General features: G+C 46.2%; 1 protein-coding gene across 1 annotated transcript; it reads right to left on the bottom strand.

Moving 5' to 3' along the window:
* Positions 1 to 902: 902 nt before the first annotated feature.
* LOC134502991 (E3 ubiquitin-protein ligase NEURL3-like) lies at positions 903 to 8,283 on the bottom strand. The gene is made up of 3 exons (XM_063311574.1): positions 8,145 to 8,283; positions 3,934 to 4,431; positions 903 to 2,086 (listed from the first exon to the last, which is right to left on the bottom strand). Exons 1-3 carry the CDS (start codon positions 8,170 to 8,172, stop codon positions 1,815 to 1,817), a joined length of 798 nt encoding a protein of 265 aa, XP_063167644.1. The 5' UTR covers positions 8,173 to 8,283; the 3' UTR covers positions 903 to 1,814.
* Positions 8,284 to 11,813: the final 3,530 nt, after the last annotated feature.

Genomic DNA, 11,813 nt, shown 5'->3' with positions numbered 1-11,813 from the left:
CCTTCACTTCCTGTCTAGCAATTTCCTCAAAAGCAGTTGGATTACCATTGGTGGAAGCAGGCTGCTAGAGACACTGGTTCTTTGATCTTTTTCTTTGGACGTGAAGGCCACACTTCCTGTTACACATCTTTGAACATGACCTCTTTATCTCTGTAAATATCATTCTTGAACAATACAGTCTTATTCACAGAAAACAGAAGGATGGTATCTCTTGAACAATTTATTACAAATGCTTCCTATAAATTACAGACTTTTACAGAGAAGCAAGTACAAAAAAACATGAATAGAGAAACAGATGGCACATGCTGATTCACTGTCATTTAGAAAACGTAAAATCTGCTCTAAAATACAAGTAAATGAAAATAGTACTTTAAATTAGCCATTGTTTCTGTTCGTAATTCTTTAAACCGTTGTTTCATTGCCATTTTTATTGGTTCTGATCTGTGCCTTTAAAAGCAGATTAAAACAAATTCAATTGCATTCACCATTTTAATTAAAGGCAGGAAGGTTATCAATTCCCACCACACACAAGTCCCTCCCTATTAAGGAATCTGTATAATTGAGAAGATGGAACTGCTTGATTTTAATAAATGAAGTTTGTATTTCTAAAAAAATGGGAGACTGACAGATTTCCTCATTTGTTCTTCTGAGCCGGCTCTGATTTTCATATAGGCCCGGGACCCAGTCCGTTTTTGACTATAAACTGCTATTGACACAGCTATGACGGATTGTTGGATTATTCATCATTGTGCTGAAGAGACCTGGGAAACCAGAAAGCTTGCAACAGTTTTGCAGCCTTCACAAACCAAAAGGTGTTCACTCAATACAGGGCATCTGTCAAAAACTTGATAATCTAAGACTGCCTAAGGCTTTTCCCTAACTCTCAACATGGTTCATTCAACTCGCTGGTTTGCAGTCTCTACCGACTTGGAAATCATTTGATTTTGATCTTGTTGCAACAAATCTCAGGAAATCATCCCTTGGTCTTTGGTCTTGAAGGCCTAAATCTTCAGATGCTTCCTGCAAGGGGATTTCCCATCCCACAGGGCAGGAGAAACAGTGGCAGATTCTTATGCTTTGAAGGAGGACTCCACTTGCTGCCTCTTCTGACTCCTTAAGTTTGGAATTCTACTGTTCATTCTTGTAATGCTGTTTATTTGCAAGTCTGTTCATATTCCCCTCTTCTTAAAGGCCATATCTATTTCGCTGAATCAGATTTTGTTCTCTGAAAGATAATTCTCTCATTCTCAGCCAACATCAATGATAGAGAAGCCAAGATGGGTAGCAATTTATATATCTTTATGCAGATTCCCAAAGGCTTTGGATAACTCGTGAATTGTATTTTGCACAGGAAAGTGTTACCTGGCAAGGCATAGCTAACAACATTTTTCTATGGCTTGTGTTGCCTTGGAGATTTTCAACAAGCCCTTCCTAATTCTTGCTGCCCTGAAAGCAGCTGGTGCTGGTGTTTCCCCTGTCTTGAAAGTCCTGAAACTAAATTTCAAGGCTGTCAATCTCATGCCAGCTTGCAGGGGGAATGATCTTTTTAAGAACAAAGAGGTTTTCCACACTATTCTTTCTCATAAACTGGCTGAGGCTTTTGTGCATTTCCAGTGGTTCCAGATATCTTGCAAACAGCTCATTTATCCAACTCAGCATCCTCATTTATTGCTTCTATCCCTTCTAAGCCAACGTGGCTTTTCTTTTTCTTTTTCTTTTTTGGTCTTTCCAATTGCTTTCCTCATTTTTCCAATTCTTGCATTCTGCTACTACGACTGACATATTTCAGGAGCACCGGAATAGCGCAGATTTTGTCACCACAGGGAGTGGATACTCTCTGATTTTTCCAACCAGTCTGGCAGGCCATCTCTTTCTGCCAAAATGGAGATGAGAAGGATCTTCTTCACCTTCTGTCGACACAGCGGGCAGCGGCCGCTGGTGGTGAGAATCTTCAAGGAGCAGTGGGAGCAGAAGCCGGAGTGGCAGCACGGGAACATCATGGTGTTGGCTTTGGACCCGAAGCAGACCATGCAATCTTCTGCAGGGCTTTCTTCAGCTCCTACCTGGAGCTCCAGGCAGGTGGAATCTGCGGAGGCATAAATATTTCATGTGAAAGTCTAAAACAAGCATCACAGGTCTTCTCTGTTAAAGAAGAGCTATATTGCGTAATAAAAAATGAAGTTCTTTTTTTGGCATTTCTTCAACTTGCGGCCTCTTACAAGTCTTGCTACAACATGGGAAGGGATACAAGGTCCGAATTTATCTCACAGATGTCCCAAAGGTGGCTTTTAAATGGCATCTCCCTCTTAGTGGGAGAGAGGAATTCATAACCAATTCATAACAACACATCAGTCTATTTATAGGAGTGCAAGCAGAGCACCCTGAAAGCAAACTGCTTTCTAAATCAGGCAATATTGCTACTCACTCTGCTGTAGAAGCTGTTTGCTGCCCTCCACCAGATGTTTTGGACTTCAATCCCCCAAAATTCCTGGTCAGCATGACCTTAAGCATGCTTGAAACGTGGTATATTGAGTTAATAATATATATTCTGGATTCTGTTTTGGTCTTTTATTGATAGTACCCATTACTTGCTACTTATTAAGCTTGCAAAGCCCCCATCTTCCACATGAGATTAAAAAAAAAGAAGGCCTCATCTTTCCAGGATGAGTGCTTAGGCTAAGAGGAAGGAATCCAGAGATTTAAGAGAAATCTCTTGAACACTACCCTTGTTCATCAAACCTAGCAGCAGCAGCAGCAGCAGCAACAGGGGTGTCCACAGTGTATGGCCCAAAAAAAGTCAAGACAGAGGCCATGATGGTGAGATCAAGGTTCTGGCTATGTTATCGTTCAATAAAACTTGTGAGTTGGAAAAGGTGCTACCAGGCTCCTGTTGTTTTGCTAGAATTAACTGACCACAGCTCTCCTCCTACAATGTCCAGCTGAACGTGGTTACCTAGACCGACTCCAGCCGTAGTTCCTTGAATCAGACGTCCCTTCCTGAGCCAATATTATTTGACTTCTGGCTTTTCTGGAAGTTCCAAGCTGATGAAAGCCCCCTTCTCTCTGCCTCCCCTCCAGGACCTTCTTTTTGTTCTGCCCCCTTCAAGATTCTAGTCTTTAGGGGGGGAAGGACGTGCCTTTTGTCTTCCCTGGGTAAGTCTGGACTTGCGCATATGTCATGACCACATCTGCCCAATGCACATAGGTGCAGTTCAACGTGTTGATTCCACCAGTGGGAATCGGCTGTCAGCCTTGAGGTGGCTGAAGTGGGCCACGTTAGTGAAGGGGGAGAGGAGGAAGCCTTGCCGTTCCCTGGAGCAGGAAAGAGAGGCTTTGGGATACTCAGCTGCAGCTGTAGGCCTTTTCCAGATGCCTCTCCAACGCCTTTATCCCACAGGGCCATTTCACACATTGTACAAGACAAATGGGCGCTCCACCACGTATACGCTCAACAGCAGAATTTCTTTCCCCAAGAAGGATGTGAACCTCACATTGTAATCCTGTACTTGTAGAATCCATATTTTTATTTTGAGATACGGTATATAGAGAATAAAAATGTAATGTCTACGGTTGATGCTACAGCTTGACCACCAGCTTTGCTACAATGGCCATGGATCCTTTGGCTTCGCCATGGAAGAAATGGAGAGGAAATACAGTGGTGTGGTCCACGTTGTCCCTTCTTGCATGTATAAGAGAGATCCCCATACCCACGCTTAAACCTAACAAGCCTTGCAGATTGTATGTTATTGTATAATCACTTCAGAACAACATTAAATGTAATTGTATGCCTCAGTTTTCCCTCTCTGTGCAGTCCCTTTCTTCAATGATCCCTCTGGCTCCACCAAGCAGGAACAGCCCTGTCCTTAACTTCACCAGCCCTCCTCTGATCTAAAAAGTCATCCCAAGCCAATTGTTGAGCCTGCAGTTGCTTACCAAGAAGTTGGATTGTTTTAGTTCTTCCATAGATGTCCACAACAGCCCAAAGAGGAGATTCAACTGAGACACCATTGAAGAGGAAGGACCCTTCTGCCTCAAGGTTGGTGCTGCAGAAAACGCAGCCCTGGTTGTCCACCCAGAAGCTGAGAATGGTATCTTCTTCTGTATATTCATCTGGTAAAACACATGCACAAGTCTTCCCTTGACTGACCAAGTCTGGGCACACAAATGGAGGCAATTCACCAGACTGAAGACAGGGATCTTTCCAGGTGAAGCCCACCCGTAGTCCACCCTGCCACTTCCGGTCTTCTTCTATGATTTTCACGGTCACTTTCTCATAAAGTTCTATGGGCCGGCCAGAGAAGACAATACCATCATGGAACGAGCCTCTTCTACTTACTGTATGGCAAGATTCATCCATAATGACCTGGGATCCTTTGATGTAAGGATGGAAGAATAGAGGAGCGTTGGAAGCTTGGAGACAGCTGTCTGATCCTATGGAGACAATGGGACCCATTTAAGTCAATCAAAAGATTACTCTTCAAGCGTGTCCGCATGGGTGGGCAAGATGGCTGTGCAAATACGCAATCAAAGCCCCCCTTGTTTTGATGTGTGTCACACACAAAAGACAGATGAAACTTCCTTCACACCATTGCAGCTGCTCTCTTGACTTTTTGACCCCAGCCTGTGGTCACCCCTACTGTGAAGTAGGTTGGGTTAAAAGAAAGTGACTGGCCCCAAGTCACCCAGGAATGATCCATAACCAAAAGCTGTGATCCTCAGGATGCTGAAGGCCTAATACTAGGAGATGCACTTTTGTTACCCTGACGATGAATCATGACACACCAGGTTCTGCTTAACTACGTTGGGGGACATCAGAGCTCTTGACAAGCAGAGGTGCCCTCATTAACAGCACCTGCTGAGCACCAAGCTTACAAATACTCATATGCTTGGTTTTCTGGGACGTGAACTAGGAATTGGGAACAATTTGGACCTGGAGCACTCAGCACCTTCTCAAGGTGCTCAGCTCCCTGGGAGGGCAAAACAATTTTGGTTGGTGGAGGCCGGAAGCTCTGCCATACCGAGGTCAGAGGCTTTGCCACTGTACAGCAGCCTTCTTCTGCCAGCTTTATTTGAGTTTACTGTTGCTGATAAGTGAAATGGTACTAAATAAAGATAAAGGTTTAAAATTAGCACATCTGGGAAAAACAAGATATGCCTTGGGTGGGAATGAGAAACAAACTAACCACAAAACACAAGATATGCCTTGCATGGGTTTGCAAAGCTCAACATTAATTTTAAAAACAGTCTTGGTCTGGAAGAAAATCAAAACCCAAGGCAATAAGTATTTGAATTACTTTCACTTTCATTCCATCAGCAGCGGTATGCTAGCCAAGATGCATGCAAGGAGAGGCGAACTTTCCCACAGACAGGCATATGCTAAAGAGGTTTTTTCAAGCCAAGGTTAGGAGGTTAGGAGGTACACATTTGACCTTTCTCTTGGGGCCGAAAATCCTGGGCATAGACAAACCTGAATGTTAGAGCCATTCCACTGGCAGAAATGAAGATTGGATATTCATTTCAGGAATGCTTTTCTCTCAGTTATTTCCTAGAAGGTGGCACTGGTGTGTGGGTTGAGGTTCATGGTGGGGGCCAGCCCAAACTCATGCAAAGACTAACCAGGGTTTTGATCCCGGGTGCCCCCGGTCTTCCTTACCCCCTTCTCCAAAGTCCTGAAGCTAAACAGTGCCCAATGGACAGGCCAGGACCCAATGGATAGGGCTACAAACAGCCTAAATTCTGCCTAGACCTTAGCAGTGAGCCTGTTCCACCAGCTGGCCATCTCTGTTGAAGGCTGCAAATCCTGTCTCTTGAGGGACCGAGGCATCCTTTCCCCATTGAGATGCCCTGAAAAGGACACCGATTTTCAAAGTCCCACACATAGTGGCCAAGTTCTTCTGTTCAGAGCACATTAGTGGCTCTTGAGCTAGTCTAGCGCACAGGCAGAGCGCCCAGTCCTAATTGAGCCTTTGAAGCATGAGCACTCAGCTGCCAAAATTCAATGGCTGCTTTCACGCACCTCGCAAAACGGGGCTAACAGTAGGGTAGTTTGTGGTTCAGGGTGATGTGGGGACCCATTATCTGAGCCTCAACACCCCACGGGATTCTGTCCCCTGGGCTGCAACTCCCTGGAAGCAAGATCCATCATCTGATTCTTGTCACAGGGTCACTTATGACTGGTCATTCTCTCCTCACCCATGACATTTTGCAGAATTTTTGAGGAACCGCAATGACCATCTTCCCTCCTTAGCAATCTCGACATGTACTTGGCTCTACCTCCCATTTTCCCCAGCAAGTGTCTGGGGATTATGGGACTTTAACCACCCAACCCATCTGGAGGGAATGCCTTATATAGCACTGTTTTTCCAAGGGCCACTTTAAGATGGGTGGACTTCAACTCCCAGAATTCCCCAGCCAGGGGCCCAGGTTGAAAAACACCGCCGTCGAGGCGGGGCTCCCACTGCTCAGCTTAAGCAACATCATGTATCTGGTGAGTGGACCAAGAAGCCACCTTTATCCCCCTGCCAGCTGCCCCCTGGATATAACTTGAGGAGTTGATGGGCCTTCTTATTGCTACGTGATTTCATTGGACGTGTGTTTTATTCTGTTAGCGCCCAGATCCCAGGATGGGTGAAGACCCCAGCCGAGAGCCCTAATGCTGGGTTGAAAAGCAATGCAGTGCTGGCTGGGGCATTCTGGGTCCTTAGTTCTGGAGTACAGGCCAGCAGGGACATCCTCGGTGCACTGAGTCCCATGATCAGGCCATCCTGTTCATAGGTGAGGGAATGCTCTAATCCTTCTTTTTCCTCAGGCACATATCTGGTAAGAAGGCCAGATCGAGGGCTGGACTGCTGCAGCCAGCTCAGCCATGAAAATCCCCTGGCGGACTCTGGACCAGCCACTATCCATCCGTCCGTCCTACTCCACAGGGTTGGTGGTTGTGCTGAAAGAATCAAGACCCTCCCCCCCCCCCCACAACCCATTTTGAACTGCTGGAGAAAAGGCAGGAAAGCATCTCAATGATGATCAGGGACTCAGCTAAACCAGGAGTTTCCTGGCAGAAAGTGGCCCCTCTTAGCCACTACACCAGGCCCCAAGGACACTGACTTAAATCCTGGTTTTATCTGAAACCTTCGGGACAATCCTTACCCAAAAAGGAAGGGGAGGAGAGGAAATGAGTAACCCCGTGATCCTTGTTGAATGAAGAAGACCCCATGGGGAGTTGTAAACAGGGAAAGCATTGCTTGATTGCAACCTTCGCCATCCTGGCATCCTCCGAGATGGCTTGGAAGGCAACTTCCATCATCCAAGGGGGGCACTGTGGGAAGTTCAGTCCCACTCACTTGGAGGCACCTTGTTGAGAAAGGTCCTCTATGCCAAAATTTCTATTCACCCCCAGACGCCCTCCTTGGAACCTTGGATGAGAGTCTTGGGTGAGAAAAAGGCTCCGGAACGATGCTGGACCACGACCATAGCCAGGGAGACGCATCCAGAAGGCCCAGAATCCACAGCCCTCCTTCCTCTCTCTCACCCTGTTGGAGAGAGAGAGATGCTTATCCCTCACTACTGCCAGCTTATCCGATCATACAGGGTGGGAGCGCTCCAGCGCCTCAAATGTTGTCGAACTCCCAACACCAGCATGGCCAACTGCCAAGAACAATGGAGGGGGTCATTCACCAACATCTGGAGGTCCCCGTTCCGGCTTCACCGAAAAAAGAATTCCTACTTTATTGAGCTGTGTCAAGATTACCAGATCTGGCAAATGGCTTCTGAAAAGCTCCACATTCAAGCCTGCTCTGCCCTCCCATCCACCAGTTCCTAGGATTCAGACAGCCTATCCCTGAATGTGGAGGTTCCACATCAGCACTCTAGGGTAGCACCCATCACGCAGCTGCTTTTCCTCTATTACATTTGCCACTTTATGCTTTAAAAAGACACCGAAAACCAGTTGCTGCCAACCCCTAGAGTTAAATATTTATGGCACATTGTGGCAAGAGGGCTGGCCACAGGTCTCTAGCGCCCAGGGTAAAGGTGCTCAGTGCATGCTCAGAAACACTTTTGTTTGAGTACTTCCTTTCAAGCTCTGCTGAAACAAGCATCTCGACCCAACCTTGTCTTCAGAAAGCTACCTTGAACATTCTCCTTACCTCTGGAGTGGCCAAGGCAGGCTCCCATTGTTGGCTGGAAGGCTGGGCTGGGGGTGGATGGTTGCTGGCCACCTGCTGCCCCCTTCCTTTAAACGAGGCTGAAGAAATAGTTCTGCAGGTTGGGTGAGCACTGCCAAGGTTTCTGCTGCAAAGCGAAAGGAAGGAAGCCGTTTTATTCAGCACCCTTGTGCGTTAAACATTAATCACCGCTGAAGTTCCTGTGGATGTGTGTGTGATTGTCACATGACAGAGCTTTTTGTTGTTGTATAGGGAATTTCCAGCATCTCTCTCTCTCAGTGCCTGAAATCTGAGCCAGGGCACAGCCCTCGGGGTTGCATTGTTACATCTGGCTTCCTGCCCAAATGAATAAATAAATTTCTCTCTCTGGCTTGGCTCCCCTCGACTGTTTGCTCGCAGCCCCTGGAAAATCGAGGCACAAAACTGCTGGCCTGTTCTATTTGGTCAGGCACTGCCATCAAACATAATGAGAAGCGTTTCTGCCGGATCAGTGAAATCTGATGGAAACCTTCTATTATAGTGTTTTTCAAGCTTGGCAGCTTCGTGGACTTCAAGTCCCAGATCTCCCCAGTCAGCCATTCTGGGGAATTCTGGGAGTTGAAGTCCACACATCTTAAAGTTGCCAAGCTTGAAAAACACTGTTCTATTACAATCCAACCATCCAGTGAGGCTTTTGCTGCCAAGGGCTGTGTGTTTAACCTGATTCATTCACACCAATAATTGTTAATCGCACAACCCCTTTCTTACACACCAGATGGCTTCCACGGTGTGGAATGTTGAATGTTGTGAGCTAACGCTGAGTAGTAAGATTCCAGATTCCAGATCAACTTTCCGGTGATCTCAGAAGATCAACCAAATGGCCTGGATTCCTACAGTACTGTAAGCCACAAGAGAAGAATGAAACCCTTGGCCATCGAAAATTAGTGATGCTCCACTTGTGCCTGTGCAAGTCTCCCTTTTGTAACTATTCGTCTCCTCATCATCATCATCACTCATCCCCCCCCCCCCCGGCTTTCTGTGCAAAATCAGGCCAGGATACATTTTTCCCTTGTTCGTTCTATCTCATTGACAAGTGGCATTCCCAGTATTCCTGGGTGATGCTTGTTGTTTAATTGTGGTCCTACCTCTACATCAGATAGAAAAGGGTCACATTGCCAGATACAAGAACAGGCCTGGGAGAATCATCTCAGAACCACGTATGCCAACCAGCTCAGAAAATCATTCAAAATAAGCTGGCTCTTAATACTTCAAATCAGTGTTTCTCAACCTCAGCAACTTTAAGATGTGTGGGCTTCAACTCCCAGAATTCTCCTGGGGAATTCCCCGGGGGAATTCTGGGAGTTGAAGTCCACACATCTTAAAGTTGCTGAGGTTGAGAAACACTGGTTTGAAGAAACATCTGAGAATTTCTTCCTCTGAACTGGATTAGCTTTCTGATCAGTTGTCTTTCCTCTTTTTAGTTTTGATTCCATTGTTAAGCCAAGTAGACTTTTAGCAGCTGTTGTTTGGTTCGTCTTAGTTTTTTTCCTTCTTTTTAAAGCTTTTAATTTACTTTTATCTATTCCTTCCAAAGAGGAAGAAGAAGAAGAAAAGGATCCCCATCATCTGGGTTTGACAAGGCAAAAGAGATAGTCATTCAAAGGTTGAATGATATTAAACACCATACCGAAGTTAACTCCCTTTCCTGGAACAGCAGAACCCTAATACTAAAGATAAGACTATCTGCAAGTCGTTGGTGTGTATTAAACTTCCCCAAGTTATTTATTTTGTTTTGTTCCTTCAAGTCAGTGTTGACTCTTGGCAATTGCCTGGACAAGTCCCTGTGCTTTTCTTGGCAAGAATTCAGAAGTGGTTTGCCATTGCCTGCTTCCTAGGGCTGAGAGAGAGTGACTGGCCCAGGGTCCCCAAGTTAAGGCAGAAGCTTATTGCTAGGCACAAGGTGCTCCCATCGGCTTTATTGCAGGGCAGATTCACAAAAATGTTGCATACCTTGAGGCTGCCTTGGGATGTGTCAGAATAAGGTGGAAAATCCTACGTTAGCGCCACTGTGACAGCTTAAGGCTGTCTCACTCCTGGGCCAGGGACGAGATGAAGGCACCCTTCTGGGGACGTAGCAGGACAAAGCAATTGCCACAGCTTCTTTGTGCCACATTTAGGTGGAAAGGCTACCAATCCAGGTAGGCACTTTGACCACCATCTGGCAATTTGAGAAGGGCATGGACTGCTTTCATCGGAGGCCAGATAAAAAGCAAAAGTAAACTCGACCTGGGCAGAAATTAATCATCAGAGTTGTTTGCTTTTTTAATATGATAATGTTATTTGCAAAGGCACCGTGCCTCCCCCTGGTGGAAATTTACTTCAAATGTGAGCATAACCTTGAGCCTTAAGAGCCAGGTGACATATTTGTATGAATATGGAATTGATGGAATATGGAATTGAAAGGGTCCCTGGGAAATCTGGGAGGTATGGCCCCAACTTCTTTGGAATGGGACGAGTTGGGGAAGCACAGATGGGCAGCCCTGCTAAACTTTCTGAGTCAACTCCAGTTTTTCTGAGAAGTTACGCTCAGGTGACATTCCAGGAGTGAAAAGTCTTTGACCACAAAAAGTCAACTATGCGAATGTGCTCACTTACATTAGAAAGTGAAACTGCAGCCAAATGCTGTGGTGCTGCAACCCATTGCTGCTGCCACAATAGGTACATTTGTGTGACCGCCCCTTGAATAAAATGATTTCATTGGGGTTAGGGTTGGGCAGGAAAGAAAACACTTTTCATATTTACCTTTTAATCTGTCTCTCAGAAAAAAGAGAAACAACTGCCTGAAAGGTGGCTTTTATTTCTAGGCAGCAACTCCCATTTCAGTTTCGCATTTATTTGGATCAAGAGTTGCTCTTTGGAGGTTTATAGCAGCTTCTCCAGAAAAACCCGGATTTGCTGCTGGTAGGAATGACTTCCGATCGTGCTGTTGTTGCTGCGCCAGCCTCAGCACCCCCAATTTTGCAAGGGCTTCAGATCTGGGCCTCCTCCCAAGGGGCATGAGCCGTAGTTGTGTTTCAATTATGATTTATTACATTTCCTTTGATGGGTTATATTCTTGTTGATTTCATTAGGTGCCACCCAGTCAGAGTCCACTCTTAGAGACCACATAGAAAGATCTTCTCCATGTCCCCAGCTGGGTGGTCCTTTTGGTCTTCCAGCGGTGCCCCCATCGCCCCTGTAGCTGAGTCCTTCCCCCTTGCTGCTGGTCGTCCTCTTCTCCTCTTTCTTTCCACCTTTCCCAGTCTTAGAGCCCTGAGCCTTCTCCCGAGCGCTGGGTCTCCGCATCAGGGGTCCACAGTAGGATCCTTTGAGCCTGCTCATTGGTGCCTCGAGCGAGACCTCTGGGTTGATAGGTTGGATGATCCATCAGTTTGTTTTCTTGGCCCTCCTCAGTATTCTCAGGAGTCTTCTCCAAGACCAAAGTTCAGAGGCCTCAAACCTTTCCTAAGCTGCTTCTTTAAAGTCCAACTTCCTCTTCCCATGACCCGGGTCTAAATTCAAAGTGGGCCCCACAATGTGGAGGGGCTGGAAGGAAACCACAGAGAGGTGCTTTGGGGCAACCTTGTGGTGGACGGTAGTAATTGACCTTAAACTGGATCCAGGTAAAATAGA

This window comes from Candoia aspera, chromosome 9 (genome assembly GCF_035149785.1).
Source record: "Candoia aspera isolate rCanAsp1 chromosome 9, rCanAsp1.hap2, whole genome shotgun sequence".
NCBI lineage: Eukaryota > Metazoa > Chordata > Lepidosauria > Squamata > Boidae > Candoia > Candoia aspera.
Note: the sequence above shows the minus strand (reverse complement) of the source record. Positions and strands in the feature narration are given on the sequence as shown.